A 14296-nucleotide genomic window follows, 5' to 3' on the forward strand; every position below is an offset into this window, starting at 1 on the left:
TTCAAATTTTGCCAGTGTTTTGAACAGGGGCTTTCACAACAAAGATGAATTGATTCCTCCACATTCCACTTGATTCATGCCTTAGGTAGTGTTTGTGTTCTGAATACACAGCTAGAGTTTATGTGTGTGCCTCACCTGCAGAGGCTGATAAATCCTTCTTGCTGCCGTTAACATCCTCCATACTTCGTGCACAGGACTCAATCTCAGAACCTGATTTAGAATCATCCCCCTTGACACAAAAAAGCCCAAAAAGTGTTAGCAGAATACACCTGTAAAAAAACAACATTTCTTGGCAGAGTTAATAGAAAGCATCTGGGTTGAAGTTGCCTCTAAACACAGATCCCTGCTTTGCTGTAGCTTAGTCACAATGATGCATCGATCGTCATTCAAATTCGACCCTTGGATCACTCCCTAGAGGCAACCACACTCCTGTAAGCGGGTGGGTGAGGTTGCAGTCTCCCTAAACCCTGAGTTCAAATGTCACAGGGTACAGAGAGAGGGTGAGAAAGATTAATTGTAGAAAGTGTTGTCATGCCAGGAGGGTGAGAAGAATCTTAGAGAAACCACACTGAAACTCAACAAGGAAATGTTGACATCATATTTCAGAGAACCTGGTCCGTATATAGAGCGAATTAAGGTACAAGGCATTTAATTTTTTACTCCCTAAAGTTACAAAGGAGATTCAGTGTGGTTGCTAGATCAAACATTTTCACATTTAAACACACATAATTGTCGTTGAAGGAACTCTGCAAAACAGCAATATAATTTGGCGTTCATCAGAAAAACAGAAATAGGTATGCCTTCTTTTGATTCCTATCATTGTTGTAGAAATTGATGTCAAAATAAGTTCTGTTTACTGCCTCAAGTTTACATTAATTTCCAGTTTATTGTGTTTCAAAGACTTTTTCTAAGGCTTTCAATTGCTCTCTTCTTGCTGCTGCTTTACACTGTCCCCACTTACCAAACAACTGCAGTAAATCTCAGTGTGTATTTGTAGCCCTATGCCAGAGCCAGCAGACTCCATTAAGGTGTGTGAGAATGCCAGGTGGATGCTGGATTAACAGAGTGCCAACACGGTGAGTCAGAGCTCCGTAGCAAAGTGATTTAACCGTATTTAGAAAAGCCTCAGGACCTAATCACCAAGGACCTCCTTTTAAAATTAACAAATTAATGTCTTGATACTTCCCAAGAGTTTAAGAGTAAGACTAATCAAGTGTGGATGTTGTGAACACTGACTTTGTTTACTGCAGGAAAGGTACGACTGCATTTGAGGCACCAATTTATTTTTTGTAATTAAAGTCACTTATTTCTTGTACCCTACTGATTTCCCCCCAAAAAAGTGTGAGAAAATAAGTTAAAGAGAACAGATGCTAATGAACAAGCAGGGAAGTCAACCAAAAGGCTGCTTAGAGAATTTCTTCTTTTTTCTTTTTACCTTGCTCATCACATTCCTGCAACGCATTCCTTTTCAGAAATGTAGGTTCACAGCAGGCATCATAAAGAGCCCAGGCATACTTTTAAAAACTCACAATAAGAATTTGATATATGATAATGAATATCTTTAATGGCCCACATTTTACAATTGTGTTGCAATGCTTTGAGCATCAGTGTATGTCGTAAGCATTAAGCTTCAAGCATTTGAAAGTGTTGACATTGTATGTTGCTTTTTTTAACAACTGATTTGTTCTTCTATTGTTTCAATCAATATTTTCATTCCCTGCAGTTCCTTGGTTAGTTTTTTGTTTAGGTTGTTTTGACAGAGGTAGCCTTCCAGCTGAATAAAACACTTGAGAAACATCCTTCAATAATCCGAGGGCCTGGTTCCCAGAAGAATTGTGCTGCATATCCGCCCACTAAACCTGAGCCTGATCTAATTTACGAAATACAGAAGGGTTAAATGAACTCCTACATTTGCTGCAGAACAAACGGTATCTCTGAGGGCCAGTGCTGTTTGTTTGTATTTTAATGAGCCATTATGTAGTCCTTTAGGGGGGCAATTGCCCTTTCTATGCAAATCTTAACACCAAATGACTTAAAAATAATTATCTGTATATGTGGTCTGAGAATATTACTGTAACATCAGTGTTGTGAAAATAACCAAAGGGTAAATTAGTCTTGGGCTTTTCAATGGATTTACACTTCATCCACATATTTAGAGAGGTCTAGAGCAGTTACGCATGTGAAGGATACAAGCTTTGTTGTGTTTACTGAAAGCTCTCCTTGCTTGGGAAGCTTTGATTAAAACTGTGAAACATATTTTATTTTTCAAGTTTGGCCTCAAAATACACTTGTTAAAGTTTCCCCAGCTCTCTTTGCTCATGATCATTATGTGGACAAAATAGTTCTCAGCATGAGAGTGCAGGTCTGTGCACAGTAAAGGTGCAGATAACCTCTCTCCAGATTTAGACGCAAATAAAAAGAGCTGAACTGTAAAAGCAGGACAACTGAATATGTTCAGCACAATGTGCTTTGTGAATTAGACGTCTAGACTGAGCACTTTCTGGAAGCAAATAATGAGTACTTTTTGAAGCTATGAGCGGCTGCAGTCTATTCTTTATCAGGCCCCGAGAGCTAGTCCTGGTTTTAGTTCCAGCTGAGAGACGCTCAGTTAGTATTAGCTTGTGTCTGCAGCAGCCTCTGGTCATTTCAAAGGTCAGTCTGACAGAGTGTTTGGTACTCACTGTAAAATCAAAGCTAGGCCATGGACTTTGTGGTGATGGCCTTGCAGTGTAAGAATAAGGATGAGTGCTGACAGGCCTATGTGAAGAGCAACTGGACAACCTGAACCCCATCTCTGCTTTCTGAAGCACATAGACAAAATATTCAACTTTGTGGACTGATGTCTGCACACTGATTAACAATTTTTAGGCTTCGACAGAGAGTTAGGTTTTTGTGGTGGTTCTTAACTGAAACTCAAGTCTTGTATCTCGATGAAGGGAAGAGCGTATTAGCCTAATATTATTTATTAAAGAGTTCCCAGAGAGCACTGATACCTTAGCTGCAGGAAATACAGAGGCACACATTGGTGATAAATTTTCTTGCAAGCTTTTGTCACTCAGTTAGTGTATTTACTAAAAGACAACACACAGACTGAAAAGTGGTCAAAAATGTGTCTTTTGCAGCTGTAGTGTTACAGTTAGCTTGTTTACCTGTTGCACTAGCAGCAGGTCAAGACTGACACTGTGCAAGTCTTTTCAAAAGCTCAAACTGACCAAAGATCTCTTCTGCAAGTGCACAGTACAATTTAGAAACCGAGTCAGGCAGTCAACAAGCTGCTGAGAAGAAGCCTTCACATCAGTGAACCTACATGAGACCGGGGGGAAGAGATTAATCCAGCACAGACATGATTCTGATTTTAAAAAAAATGTGTTTTTCACTCTCTCACTCTCCTTTCTTTTTGGTGGGGGCAGCAGGGCAGGACACGAGGGAAATCCCTGGTCCCTAAATAGCCAGGCTGTTTAGATAGCCTGTTTACACTCTGCCACCCCAATTTGGGCATGGTGGTGGGAACAGGAGATAGGCCAGACCAGGCCTGCTGCTGATAGCCATACAATAATGGACACGAGAAGCACACAGGGGGATCTCTATCATATCCCTTTAAAAAAGGTGTGAATAGGGGGACAGAGGGTGGATGTTGATAGGATGTAATTGTGTTTCTGTATGTGTGTAGACCAAAATTGCATCCTACTATAGCAGCATTAGAGACTTGTCAGCATGGAATTAAATCAGATACATGTGCTGTTATAGCCCCTTAATGGCATCCACTATAATAATGATATGGAAGCCTACAGTACTGTACATTTCAATATGAAAATAAAACGATTTCTGCAAGAGTTTACTTCATAAAACGGTTATTTTTCTCAATTTAATCTGTGTAAACTTTTGCTAAATTGCAATAAAGAACAGCACATGCTGGCAGTTGTGTCTCCAGCTGTGCAGGTATTTGTTTTGTGAAAGAAAGTACTCAAACCTTCATGAAGTCCATTCAAAATAGTAAAAATATTAGTCTCAAACAACTCGGTGTGTTGACAGCCGGAAACCTTCACCTATTCCACCACGAGGATAGCTAAAAAGAAATAAATTCAAATTGAAAATCTCATGGAAAACATTTTCTTTTTAATTATTAATCATAACCTTTCCATAGCAATAATGTTTTTCAAAAAAACTTGTTTTTTTGTTTGCTAAATCCACACATTTCTAGTTGCTAATTAATTGAACAAAAGTGTAATTTAAATTGTTTTAATAAATAAGTTTTAGAAAAGTACTTCTAGAATACCAAAAAGTACGTGTGTGCAAAGTCTACATTTCAAAGAGGCAAAAACAGATTGACAAAACCAAAAGAAAAAAGGTTAAACCATTAGAATCAGCCAGCAGACTCCGCTCAAACAACCATCTGACGCTTAGAACCTGATGGCCATCTGATTTTCAGAAAGATTCCAAAAGAGAGAGACAGAGAAAACAGGCATTTACCTCTTGGAAAAATGTCCTGGTTCAGTTCAAGATTGAATTCAACAGTGTAAAATGAATGGACACAGGGAAAAGACCATCTGGTTTTCAAAAGGCATTGGTGCATTGGCCTCATTTGTGTTAACTCTAAACCTGTAACCTGGTTGGATCTAACTGGCTCTTCCCGAAATACACGACATTCAGCACTAACTTATTCTCCTCTCTTCATTACTTTGAAGGTCACATATTATTCAAAATACACTTTACCATGTTTTTTTTAACAATAATATGTATCCCTATCCTTTCTACAAAACACCCAATTATGAACAAAGTCTGTCCTAATTTATTTGCTCCTCTTTTCAGAAAATGTCTGGTCAAACAGGCCGTTGGGTGACTTTCCCTTCATGACATCACAAGGGGCAGTAACCCCTCCCACAGGTGTGTGATACTCCCATAGCTTGGTATTTGTTCTGCCCTCTCATCTGTTTTATCAACCTACAAAAAAGGGATTGTGCAAGAAAGCCCAAGCCAACTAAACCGTTTCAGAGAGGGGCATGATCAAACACAACTCATTTGCATTTAAAGCTACGGACACAGGAACAGTCTGTTCTGAGCAGAGATGAAATAAAGGGGAATAGGCATAGTAAAATAGGTTCATGTGAATTTGTTAGCGGGAAACTTGAAAGACACGTTTCATGAGCTCTGAGACTTATTTAAACTTGTTGAAAAGAAAGATAATATGTGACCTTCAAATTGATCCCCCAGCCAGATAAAACAGAAACTGAGAGAGGAAGACTTTGGCAGCCCCAAAGTACCCTGAGGCTGAAAAGAAAAAAGTGAGAGGGGAGGAATGGTTGGAGTATAGCATTCACCCTGGGGTTTGATGTGGAGTCTGCTTTTTAAGTTTGACAAGAACAGAAAGAAAAACACACAAATACAGTAAAGTGAAGAAACTGTTAAAGCTCTTTGTAGTCTCTTCTACAGAACAATCACAAATTTCCCAGTTAGTATTTTGCATCATGCAGAGAAGCAGGTGAGAGGACTTTTTGGTAATGGTGCACATCTCTCTCTAGCAGTCAGGTTGAAGGTTCTAAGCATCGCAACATAGGAGTGAAACTGTATATCTGTAGTTGTGAATCAACAGCAAAGAGATTTGTTCATTTTGGTATTTTAGAAGAGGATGGTCGATCTGAAATGACACATGCAGTTCCATATCAATCTCAAAATAATAACAGCCATTCCAGGTCGGATGAAGCAACAGACGTTTTTTAAATATGACTTTGTAAAGTAATTGTTTTTGAAACCTGCAATTTTACCTGTTTTTTGTGGCTTCTTTTCCTTGAGTCACTCTTTACAATCATTTAAGTCAGAATCGTGTCTCCCCTTATCCCAATCAGATACTGTAGGTGAATTTCGGATCACTATATATAATTTAGTTGTACCAGTACACTGCAGTTACTCTGTTCTTGCTTTTCTGGTGGGCTCATTGCATTTAAAGAGACAAACACACCAAAACGGAGCATTCTGAGAGAGCTGGTTTATACAGGATCACAAACCTCCTCTGGTGCTTGATTCATTTTATATTTTGACCAAAGCACAGCACAGATTAAGACCACAGGGAACTGTTTTCAAAGGTCAAAAAGGGGGATAATATGTCCCATGTTTAAATGCATTTTTGTGGCTTGGTGCTTGCTAGCAAGTGGCTTGGTACTTGCTAGTGAATCATCACACTAATGTGGATTCTGTATAGCAGCAGTCATAGATGTTTTTAACATTAGCTGAAATGGCTCAACCAGAATGCTACACCAATAGATAACTAAGAGGCTGCCACACTTGAGTTGAAGATATAAATAGTTAAAGGTACCCGAAAAATTGAAAGTCTGAGCATTAAATTTTGTTTTTATTTCAGAAACTTTACACCTCTATAGTTTTGCCTCAGCAGCTGCTTATAGGAGTAGAGGGCAGCGATTGTCACATTTAGAAAGAAAGCAGCATTTTTGACAAGTTTGTTCAGGGTTGAGACTCATACAAATAGTGAATTGATTTATGATGTCATATATAAAGTAAGTGCATCACAAAGTGCAGTCTTGAGCGCCTTGTTGCCATGGGCAGGACTCAAAGAATTTTAAACTCTGTTTGGAGTTGTTCCTGACTTCTCTGTAGACTTGTGAATTTTCTGAAAGCACTCGATATTTTCTAACACAGTTACTCATCTTGTATACTGATGATTCAACTGCTTGGAGGTTTGGTCCATTCAAGCCTTGGAAAAGCTCCAATTGCAAGCATTTTGATGCTCTCTGTGAAGAAAATGAATAAGACTTTTACTTTCTGAAGTTGTACTCTATCCAATTGGGTTGGAAACTAGACATTTCACATTTTGAAACTATCTGCATTGCTTTATTTAATGAATGGCCTTACACACAGAATCTTCTGTTGTAATTGGATAACTGTGCAATATTTACACGTTTATATTTCTGCAAGAGTTTACTTCATTTTTTTTCATTTTTCTGAAATAGTTTACATTTCTTACTGTGCAAATATTTGTTTTATATTTCTACAGTACCTATTCATAATTTACTATGCTGCTACTACATGTAAATAAATCCTACCATACATAGCAAATCTTACCTTAATTAGAGTTACTTTTTTATATTCTTCTTTTGTTGTTGTTTTTTAGCTGTGTGCACTTTTAGGTGAAGCCAAATAATTTATTTGTACAATGGTATAATAACATAGTATTCTATTCTAATTTACATTTCAATCAACCGATTGCCCATATGCAACAGTGAGAACAGACCTAAAGAGTAATCTTAATGAGATGCATATGACCTTCGAACTGTGGCTGTTTACAGATGTGATACATTATCACAAAGCCTCTATGGGTAAGGGTGTTGGGAGTGGACCAAGAGGGTGGGCAGAAGGGAGGTAGAAGTAGGGCGGTAAGACGATTAAACAAGGGGAGGGAAGGGAGAGCTGCAGTGCTTTACATACCCCTGACTCTACAGGCAGCTGAATCAGGCTCGGCTGAGCATGCAAGTCCTCCCGCTTGGTCACTTCCTATAGTGGAAGTGTAGTGCAGCCGGACAAGGGAGGGAGGCGCACACAGGAAAAGATGCACAGAGGTGAGAGGTGGAACCATTGCAATAGACAAGAGCAGAAGGAAACAGTTAAAGGTGATTCGGCCTTTTGTAACATCTTGACTTTACCATGCAACAGAGCAAATCAAAGCTACAGTCCTGGATCACAATGTGCAGTCATGTGCTGCACATGTCAAAAGCATGAAAAGTCAGGACAGCAAAGAGCAGAAGTGAGGAGCACAGCTATGTTTTACCTTCCATTCGTTGGTCCATTCATGTTTAGTATGGAAATCGCTTGGTCAGACAGCAGTGATGAAAATGGTCTGACATATACATTTAATGAAACTGCAGTACAGCTATGCATTGTTCAGGACATTTTGTGCTCAGTCCGGAAGCATCCCTTTTGCAGAAGACTGTCAAGTAGCTCTTGTGTGTGCTTTAATGTGATGTGCAAGGTTGCATGTGTGAAATGTGTATATTTCTTGCCATTTTGAGAGGTGTTATAAAACAAGAACAACTTTGGTCTCTCTGCCGTTAATAGGTCTCCATAAAAAAAAAAAGTTTGGTGCAGTTGCACTCTCTGTAGCGGATATTGAATTCTCTTACATGTATACACCATAACAACCTGACAGAGGGACACACACAAAAAGTGGCTGATAGAAAAAGTATGGATGAGATGAAGACGATGGTTGAAGGAGATAAAGGTAAAAAAATGTGGGAAAAATATACCTCCTTCAGAAGATTTCCCTTTTGCCTCTATACTCAAAGCAATAAAGACATTGAGTAATACACTTTTTTGTGCATGGCTGCGTGTGTCTCAGCTCCACAGCCATGTATCTCTCCTGGCTTGGCTCACATCGCACAAACACCCGTTACCTAGCAACCCTGACGCAAGGAAAGTTTGGCCGACTAAAAATAAACTTAGTGTTTGCAGAAAAGGATGTTAACTTGAAAAAAAGAGAGGGAGAATGAAGCCGACAACCACGAATTCAAAGGGGGAGAACAGATCACAAGCTAAAAGACGGAAAGGGGGCTTCTACATTTGGTGGCTTGTGTGTATCTGAGTATATTCTTGTGTTTTTTGAAGAGTTCTCTCCTACCTTCCATAGATTTTGATAGAGGTAAAGCCTCTTTTTTTCTATTTTTGTTCAGAAATATAAATGCAAAGTGACTTTGTCTGCATATTATTAGCTTCAAAATTAGCATCACAAGCAAGGTGCCTCTTAACAAAAGTTTGCAACTAATATTTTGGTCTCTTTTTGGTTGCCTATATAGTACAGTAGTAGTATATTTTAACTCTCAGCAGCATCATCGATCAGTTTGGTGGTATTTATCTGCTGCAGTGTTAGCTTACATCCTTCATTGGGAGAAAGCTGGGGTCCTGTACTTGCACTTTGTGGGTGCCTTGAAAAGAACATGCTTTCTTTTTGTGGTATTTTTGAAAATGGCTATGGGTAGCAGTCCAGTAGAGACTGGCTCAGTACCCTTCCCATCTGTCTCACCCTCCATTTCTTCCCTGCAATAACTCTGTCCCAAATACAGTCCTGTATATTGAAATGGGCTAGCAAAAGAAAAAAAAAAGGCATTGCTTTCAACTTCCTTGCTCAATACAAACCTAAATATTTCAGGGAAACTGTGCTTCTCAGCAGCGGCCTCTTTCAAAAAATATAATTTACTTGCCGTCTTCTACATCTTTTAGTTGTGTTTTCATTTCTTTTGCTTCAAAGAACAATGAGAAAATATAGCTTGTGGGTGGATACCGTACTCCTTTACTTCTTTTGACAAGGAGTTATACGACGGAGCCCAAAGATCGAGATGATGAAGGTATTCGGCATGAAAAGAATCTGAGAATGTAACAGGAAACGGTCACTGTCTCGTCTAGCAGACATAGTTTTCTCATGATGTACTTTATGGCATGACTGCAAAGGCAAAAACAACAATAATAAGGTTGACTGCTGAGGTAGTGGGAAAGAGTGGGAGGACAAGAGGCTGACAGAGAGATGAAGATGAAGAGGAGAGGATAAACACTGCAACATAGTTTGCTCGCATATCTTCACCTACTGCAGAGAGTACAAGAAAAGGTACAGGTTAATGCCTACAGGGTTTGTGAATATGTTATGTAGCCTGTGTGGGCATGAGCATCCATCCATTAGGGTTCTTATGGTTGCCTTCACTGAATAACGGATATTATTGAGTAATTTAGCCTCATATTTCTCTTAAAAACTCTACTATTGAACAAATAGCAACATCAGGGTGTTATATTTGACTTTCAAGACTTTAGGAAAATAGGATTTTAGGATTGAATTTCAGAAATAAAATAATGCAGTTGTAATACACAATGGTTAGTTTTGTACATGTGTCCACAGCCAACACTTTACCTCTGTCTGGAAACCTTCAACCAAGATGGCCACCAGCAAGTTGAAGAGTACGTAGTTGCCGAATGTCATGAGGGCAATAAAGTAGAGGGCAGCCACAGGAGTGGTGGAAGCCATGCCATTATAAAGTACTTTGTTCCAGTCCTCCTGTGTTAGAATCTGTTGGAGAGGAGATGGGAAAGTATTACATTTTGTAGTTACATAGTATTCGTTTGGTGAATGACATACAAGGTTTTACATCTCACGAGCTTTGCATCAGTTGATGTTTTGACTTAGAAAACAGTTCACAGTTTTATTCCCAGGTGGCACTAGTTAGTCTCTGTATTCCAAGTACATTGAGAGAGATACTGGTTTTGTGTCCTTCTTACATGATTGGGCAATCTGATGACGAAACTGTTACTCGAAAAGATAGAGATAGTCAGGAGAGAAGGCACTTTCTGTTGCATTACAAATGGTCACTCAGTGTCTTTTATACTTCCGCAGTAAAAAGCTAAACGTACACTTGTGTACTCAAGTTGGGATGTTCGGAAACATCTGGCTTAAATTGTGCAAGTAGAAATGTGTAAGTTTGCATCCATAATGTTGCATTATAGGCACCTTGTAGTGGTTAACATAACAAGCTGGGCGGGCTCAGGTAATATTGTGTTTGTTTTCTAGAGGAGGCCCCAGTTAAAATCTCATGTGAATTCTGAAAACCCACAAGTCATCCGTTTGGGCTGAAGAAAAATGCCAATCAAGAGTAGAACTGAGCTGATACCTTCCTGTGAACAATAATAGTACCCAGGTCAGACATGCGGACACGACTAAATAATGCACAGACAAGCTATGTGGCGTTAACCAAACATGTAACATGTTCACAAAAAGTATCTAGTTAGCTTAAAATACGTTGTTACACTATTGAACAAACACTGGGTCTGGTTAAGGAGGACTCAGTGTCTGCCTTTCAAGCTGAACTTCCTGGCTCCCCGCTTACTTTTTGTTGGGTAAAACATATAAACATGTTTATTCAGTTTCTGACACTTTGACTCTTCCATTTAAAACAAAAAGGCTGCAGAGTGTTGTAAACACCATTAAGCATTCCGCTCTGGGTAAGGGTTTTAAACTAAGTCAATTCTGTAACATTTCCATAGTTGTGTGTTGATGAAGTGTGATTAAGTGGATATTTGTCAATGAGAAACATACACTGTTACACAATCTGTACACCATCCATTTTAAATTTGACAGTGACACAACACTGAAAGCTTTCACGACTACGGAGATTGAACTAATAGAGTCACAACGGGTTACGCCAGGGGAATGGAAAAGATAGAACATGTCAGTACAATGTTCCCTACATCATTGTTCATAATTACATGTTTCACTCAATTATACATGTTTACTATGATTACAGTGATAAATACTGTATTATAGCAGTGTTTAGTACAAAGATGAACCTGGTTAGTGGAGTTGGCACGTGCGGGGTTGGAGGTGTCGTATCATTCTTTTTTTCTTTTTTTTTTTAGCTCAGGTTATATTTAAATATGAGGGCAGGCAAACGACTTACCGGTAATCTGTTCATCTTACATCCCTTCAATTCTCTTATCACACACACTAACACACCACCTGCACTTCTTTTCTAACACTCAGCGTCTCTCTATCTCTTGCAGCGATATAATGGAGTAACAACAAGAAACTGGTCAGAAATATATTTGGGCATCCATGAATACACCTGGAAATTGGTGTGTGAGAAAATAAAGGAAGCAGATAAAGGCCAGTTAGGAATGTTTAATTTGATATAATTTATTGATAGGGAAATTGTCTTTTAGCCTCTGAATGGCAACAGCTTCAGTCAAGCCCAATCAGGCAGAAGGATGCTAAGTTGGTAGCTTAAGGGTATTTCAGCAGGTACAGTTTGATCACACAGGAAGTTCACTACAGATGGTAGATGAGCTTATTTACCTTGAGGCCACACTCTGCTACACTGTTACAAACTCAACACACTGCGAAGTGATACATGAACTGCAGCTAAACTGGCCATAACCCCGTGAAATATGAATATTTAATAAGGACATGGAAGCAGGGGGAAATGGTTTTGCTCACCTGGAAGACAGTCACTATGGCCCAGAGAAGAGAATCAAAGTTTTTCCTGTCTGGTAGAGTGTCTCCATCTCTTTCAGACCCAAATTTACAACCAAACAGATGCATCCCGAGGATACTGAGAAAGTAGGGACAGGAAAAAACAAACAGGAAACTGAAGAATAAATGTTTACATGAGACCAATTCATTAGATACAGAACAAATAAATGGAAATTAACATGCTTCAAAAGGTTGTTTGGCTTGTTTTGGCTCTTCTAATGATTATACCAAGTGCTAGAAAACACTGTGGCAGAAAACATTGCGTAGAATTATAACCAAAAGCAGTAATAAAAGGTTTTTTTTTTCAAATTGAGCTTTGTAAAATAGCATGAAAAATGTCCAAAAGAAAGGCCCATAATGCACTGAGAATGACACATTGCCAAGAAAGAAAGACAAAATGAAGTACTTTTGCCAGATTAAGTTCAGCACCATGGAGAGCGCTGCAAACCTTGCAAAGGTAATCTAATGGATTTCATGTAAGGCACTAGTTAAAGTAAATAAATAGTAATAGCATTAGAGACACAAGATACAGTTTCATAAGACTTTAAGTCTTAGTTCATCGTATTTACCTTTATTTCTTAGAGTAAGATTAGGTGATCAAAGTCAGGAGCCTTTAAGTATAAAGCTGACACGAGGGATGGATTACTGTGCTATGTAACAAAACTGGAAACAGGAGGGAGTATAAAGCTTCTATTCATCAAAATATAACAGAATCTGCAGAGGAAGCATATGTAGTGCACAAACTTGCATCCCACCACTAATTTGTTTAATCTGTACATGAGCAGTACAGTGACTTGAACAATTAGCATTTTCAGGGGAAGCAATGAGTTGTTTCTAATTCCCTAACAACAGTGTATTCAACCTCCTGGATCATTAGTGCAGCATCACAGTTGGTTGCCCACAAAACTTCGTAGAAAAAGCAAGGTTTTGGAAGGCTCTTCAGGAAAAGTTGGAGGTTTAATCTTTTTCTCCACTTTCTTGTTAAGTGACAGATAACTTTTGAACTTAGGTCAGAGGCAGGCTCGAAGTCTTTATGCTAAGCTTCTTTAGTTGCATCCAAGCTGTTTTCCATAATCACTGTAAACACATTCTGCTTAACTAACCCTCGGAAAGAATGTAAATAACATTAAAGAAAGAAAAAAGTAACGGTGCGCCTGGGTCGAATCTTGTTTTTATTCAGAAACGCAGACACTGAAGCTCAACCGCAGCTGAGAAATCAATGAACAGCACTGTGCTGTGTCAACTTGGCAGCCCTTCACTCAAACCAAGGGCTGTTTATCTCTGAATATACAAAGCCCTTGAAGAACTCTGTGTATGCTTCTTTATGGAGATTTGTGATCTTATATACCATGGCATAAATTCAGATTTTGTGAATTGTTTTAACAAACTAATGGAGTCTTGTGTAATTTCTGTTTTAAAATACCTAGTCTCCATTTTTATGAGGAAGTGTTTGGGCACGTTTAAGGACATCCTGCACTTAATCATTTTAATAATACCGGTAATCATTTTATAATCAGAGACCAAAAAGCAACCATTCACTCTCCAGCTGCCTACCTGAAGATGAAAATAAAGAGCATGAGCAGCATGCAGAAGGTGGCCACGTTGTCCATGGTCTTCATCAGTACCACCAGCTGCCTCTGCAGGGCGGGCATGAAACGGACAAGCTTCAGGACCCGCATCAGCCGGAAGGTCCTCAGCACTGAAAGACCGCCACCCTGCTGACCCACAATCTCCCAAACACTGTAAAACAAAAGAGGATATGTTCTTTTAATCACATATAGCACTCACATTACTTAGAAAGGAGGACATTCACATAACAATTAATATCTTATATTAAAAAAAATTATATGTATTCAAACTTGGTTTACTCATAAACAAAATATTAATGGTTTCATAAATTGGGCCACTTTGCATCAGGGGAACAGACTGTAAACATATCATTGACATTCTGTAAATCATCATGTTGCATGTTTATTTTAAGTCATATTTATAGCTACTGGAGAAATGTCAGGCAGTATTTCACCCCCTTTTTGACATGTTCCAAGTCTCTATCAGCTTGGTTTAATACAGTTTAGGTAGTGTGCAGGGGCTTTAACTGGAATTGTTAATAGAAAGTGAATAAAAGAAGGTATGAAGCAAGTTTCATGCTTAAAAGCCAAAAACAGTGATGAGTAAGATGTTTGGCTCAGTAGAACCAGTGTTCATTTTGGCAGCTATTGAAGATATATAGTCTTAATCGAAGTCTTGAGATGAACATGTCAGATTTTAGTCATTTTTAAATGT

The 14296-nt window shown here is 38.8% G+C and overlaps 1 protein-coding gene across 14 annotated transcripts in view; it reads right to left on the reverse strand.

Moving 5' to 3' along the window:
• The window catches only part of cacna1g (calcium channel, voltage-dependent, T type, alpha 1G subunit), a 166518-nt gene that overhangs the window by 71574 nt on the left and 80648 nt on the right, over positions 1 to 14296 (reverse strand). For 10 of the 14 annotated variants that reach the window (XM_079372664.1, XM_079372668.1, XM_079372667.1 and 7 more), the window contains exons 10-14: positions 13568 to 13753; positions 11978 to 12092; positions 9902 to 10057; positions 7438 to 7503; positions 136 to 229 (exon numbers count right to left, since the gene is read on the reverse strand). In XM_079372664.1, coding sequence (XP_079228790.1) covers positions 136 to 229; positions 7438 to 7503; positions 9902 to 10057; positions 11978 to 12092; positions 13568 to 13753 — 617 coding nt within the window. The remainder of the gene's footprint in view (positions 1 to 135; positions 230 to 7437; positions 7504 to 9901; positions 10058 to 11977; positions 12093 to 13567; positions 13754 to 14296) is intronic. The other 4 variants (XM_079372658.1, XM_079372670.1, XM_079372669.1 and 1 more) reach the window with 1 other exon arrangement.

This window comes from Symphodus melops, assembly GCF_947650265.1.
Source record: "Symphodus melops genome assembly, chromosome: 21".
Lineage (NCBI taxonomy): Eukaryota > Metazoa > Chordata > Actinopteri > Labriformes > Labridae > Symphodus > Symphodus melops.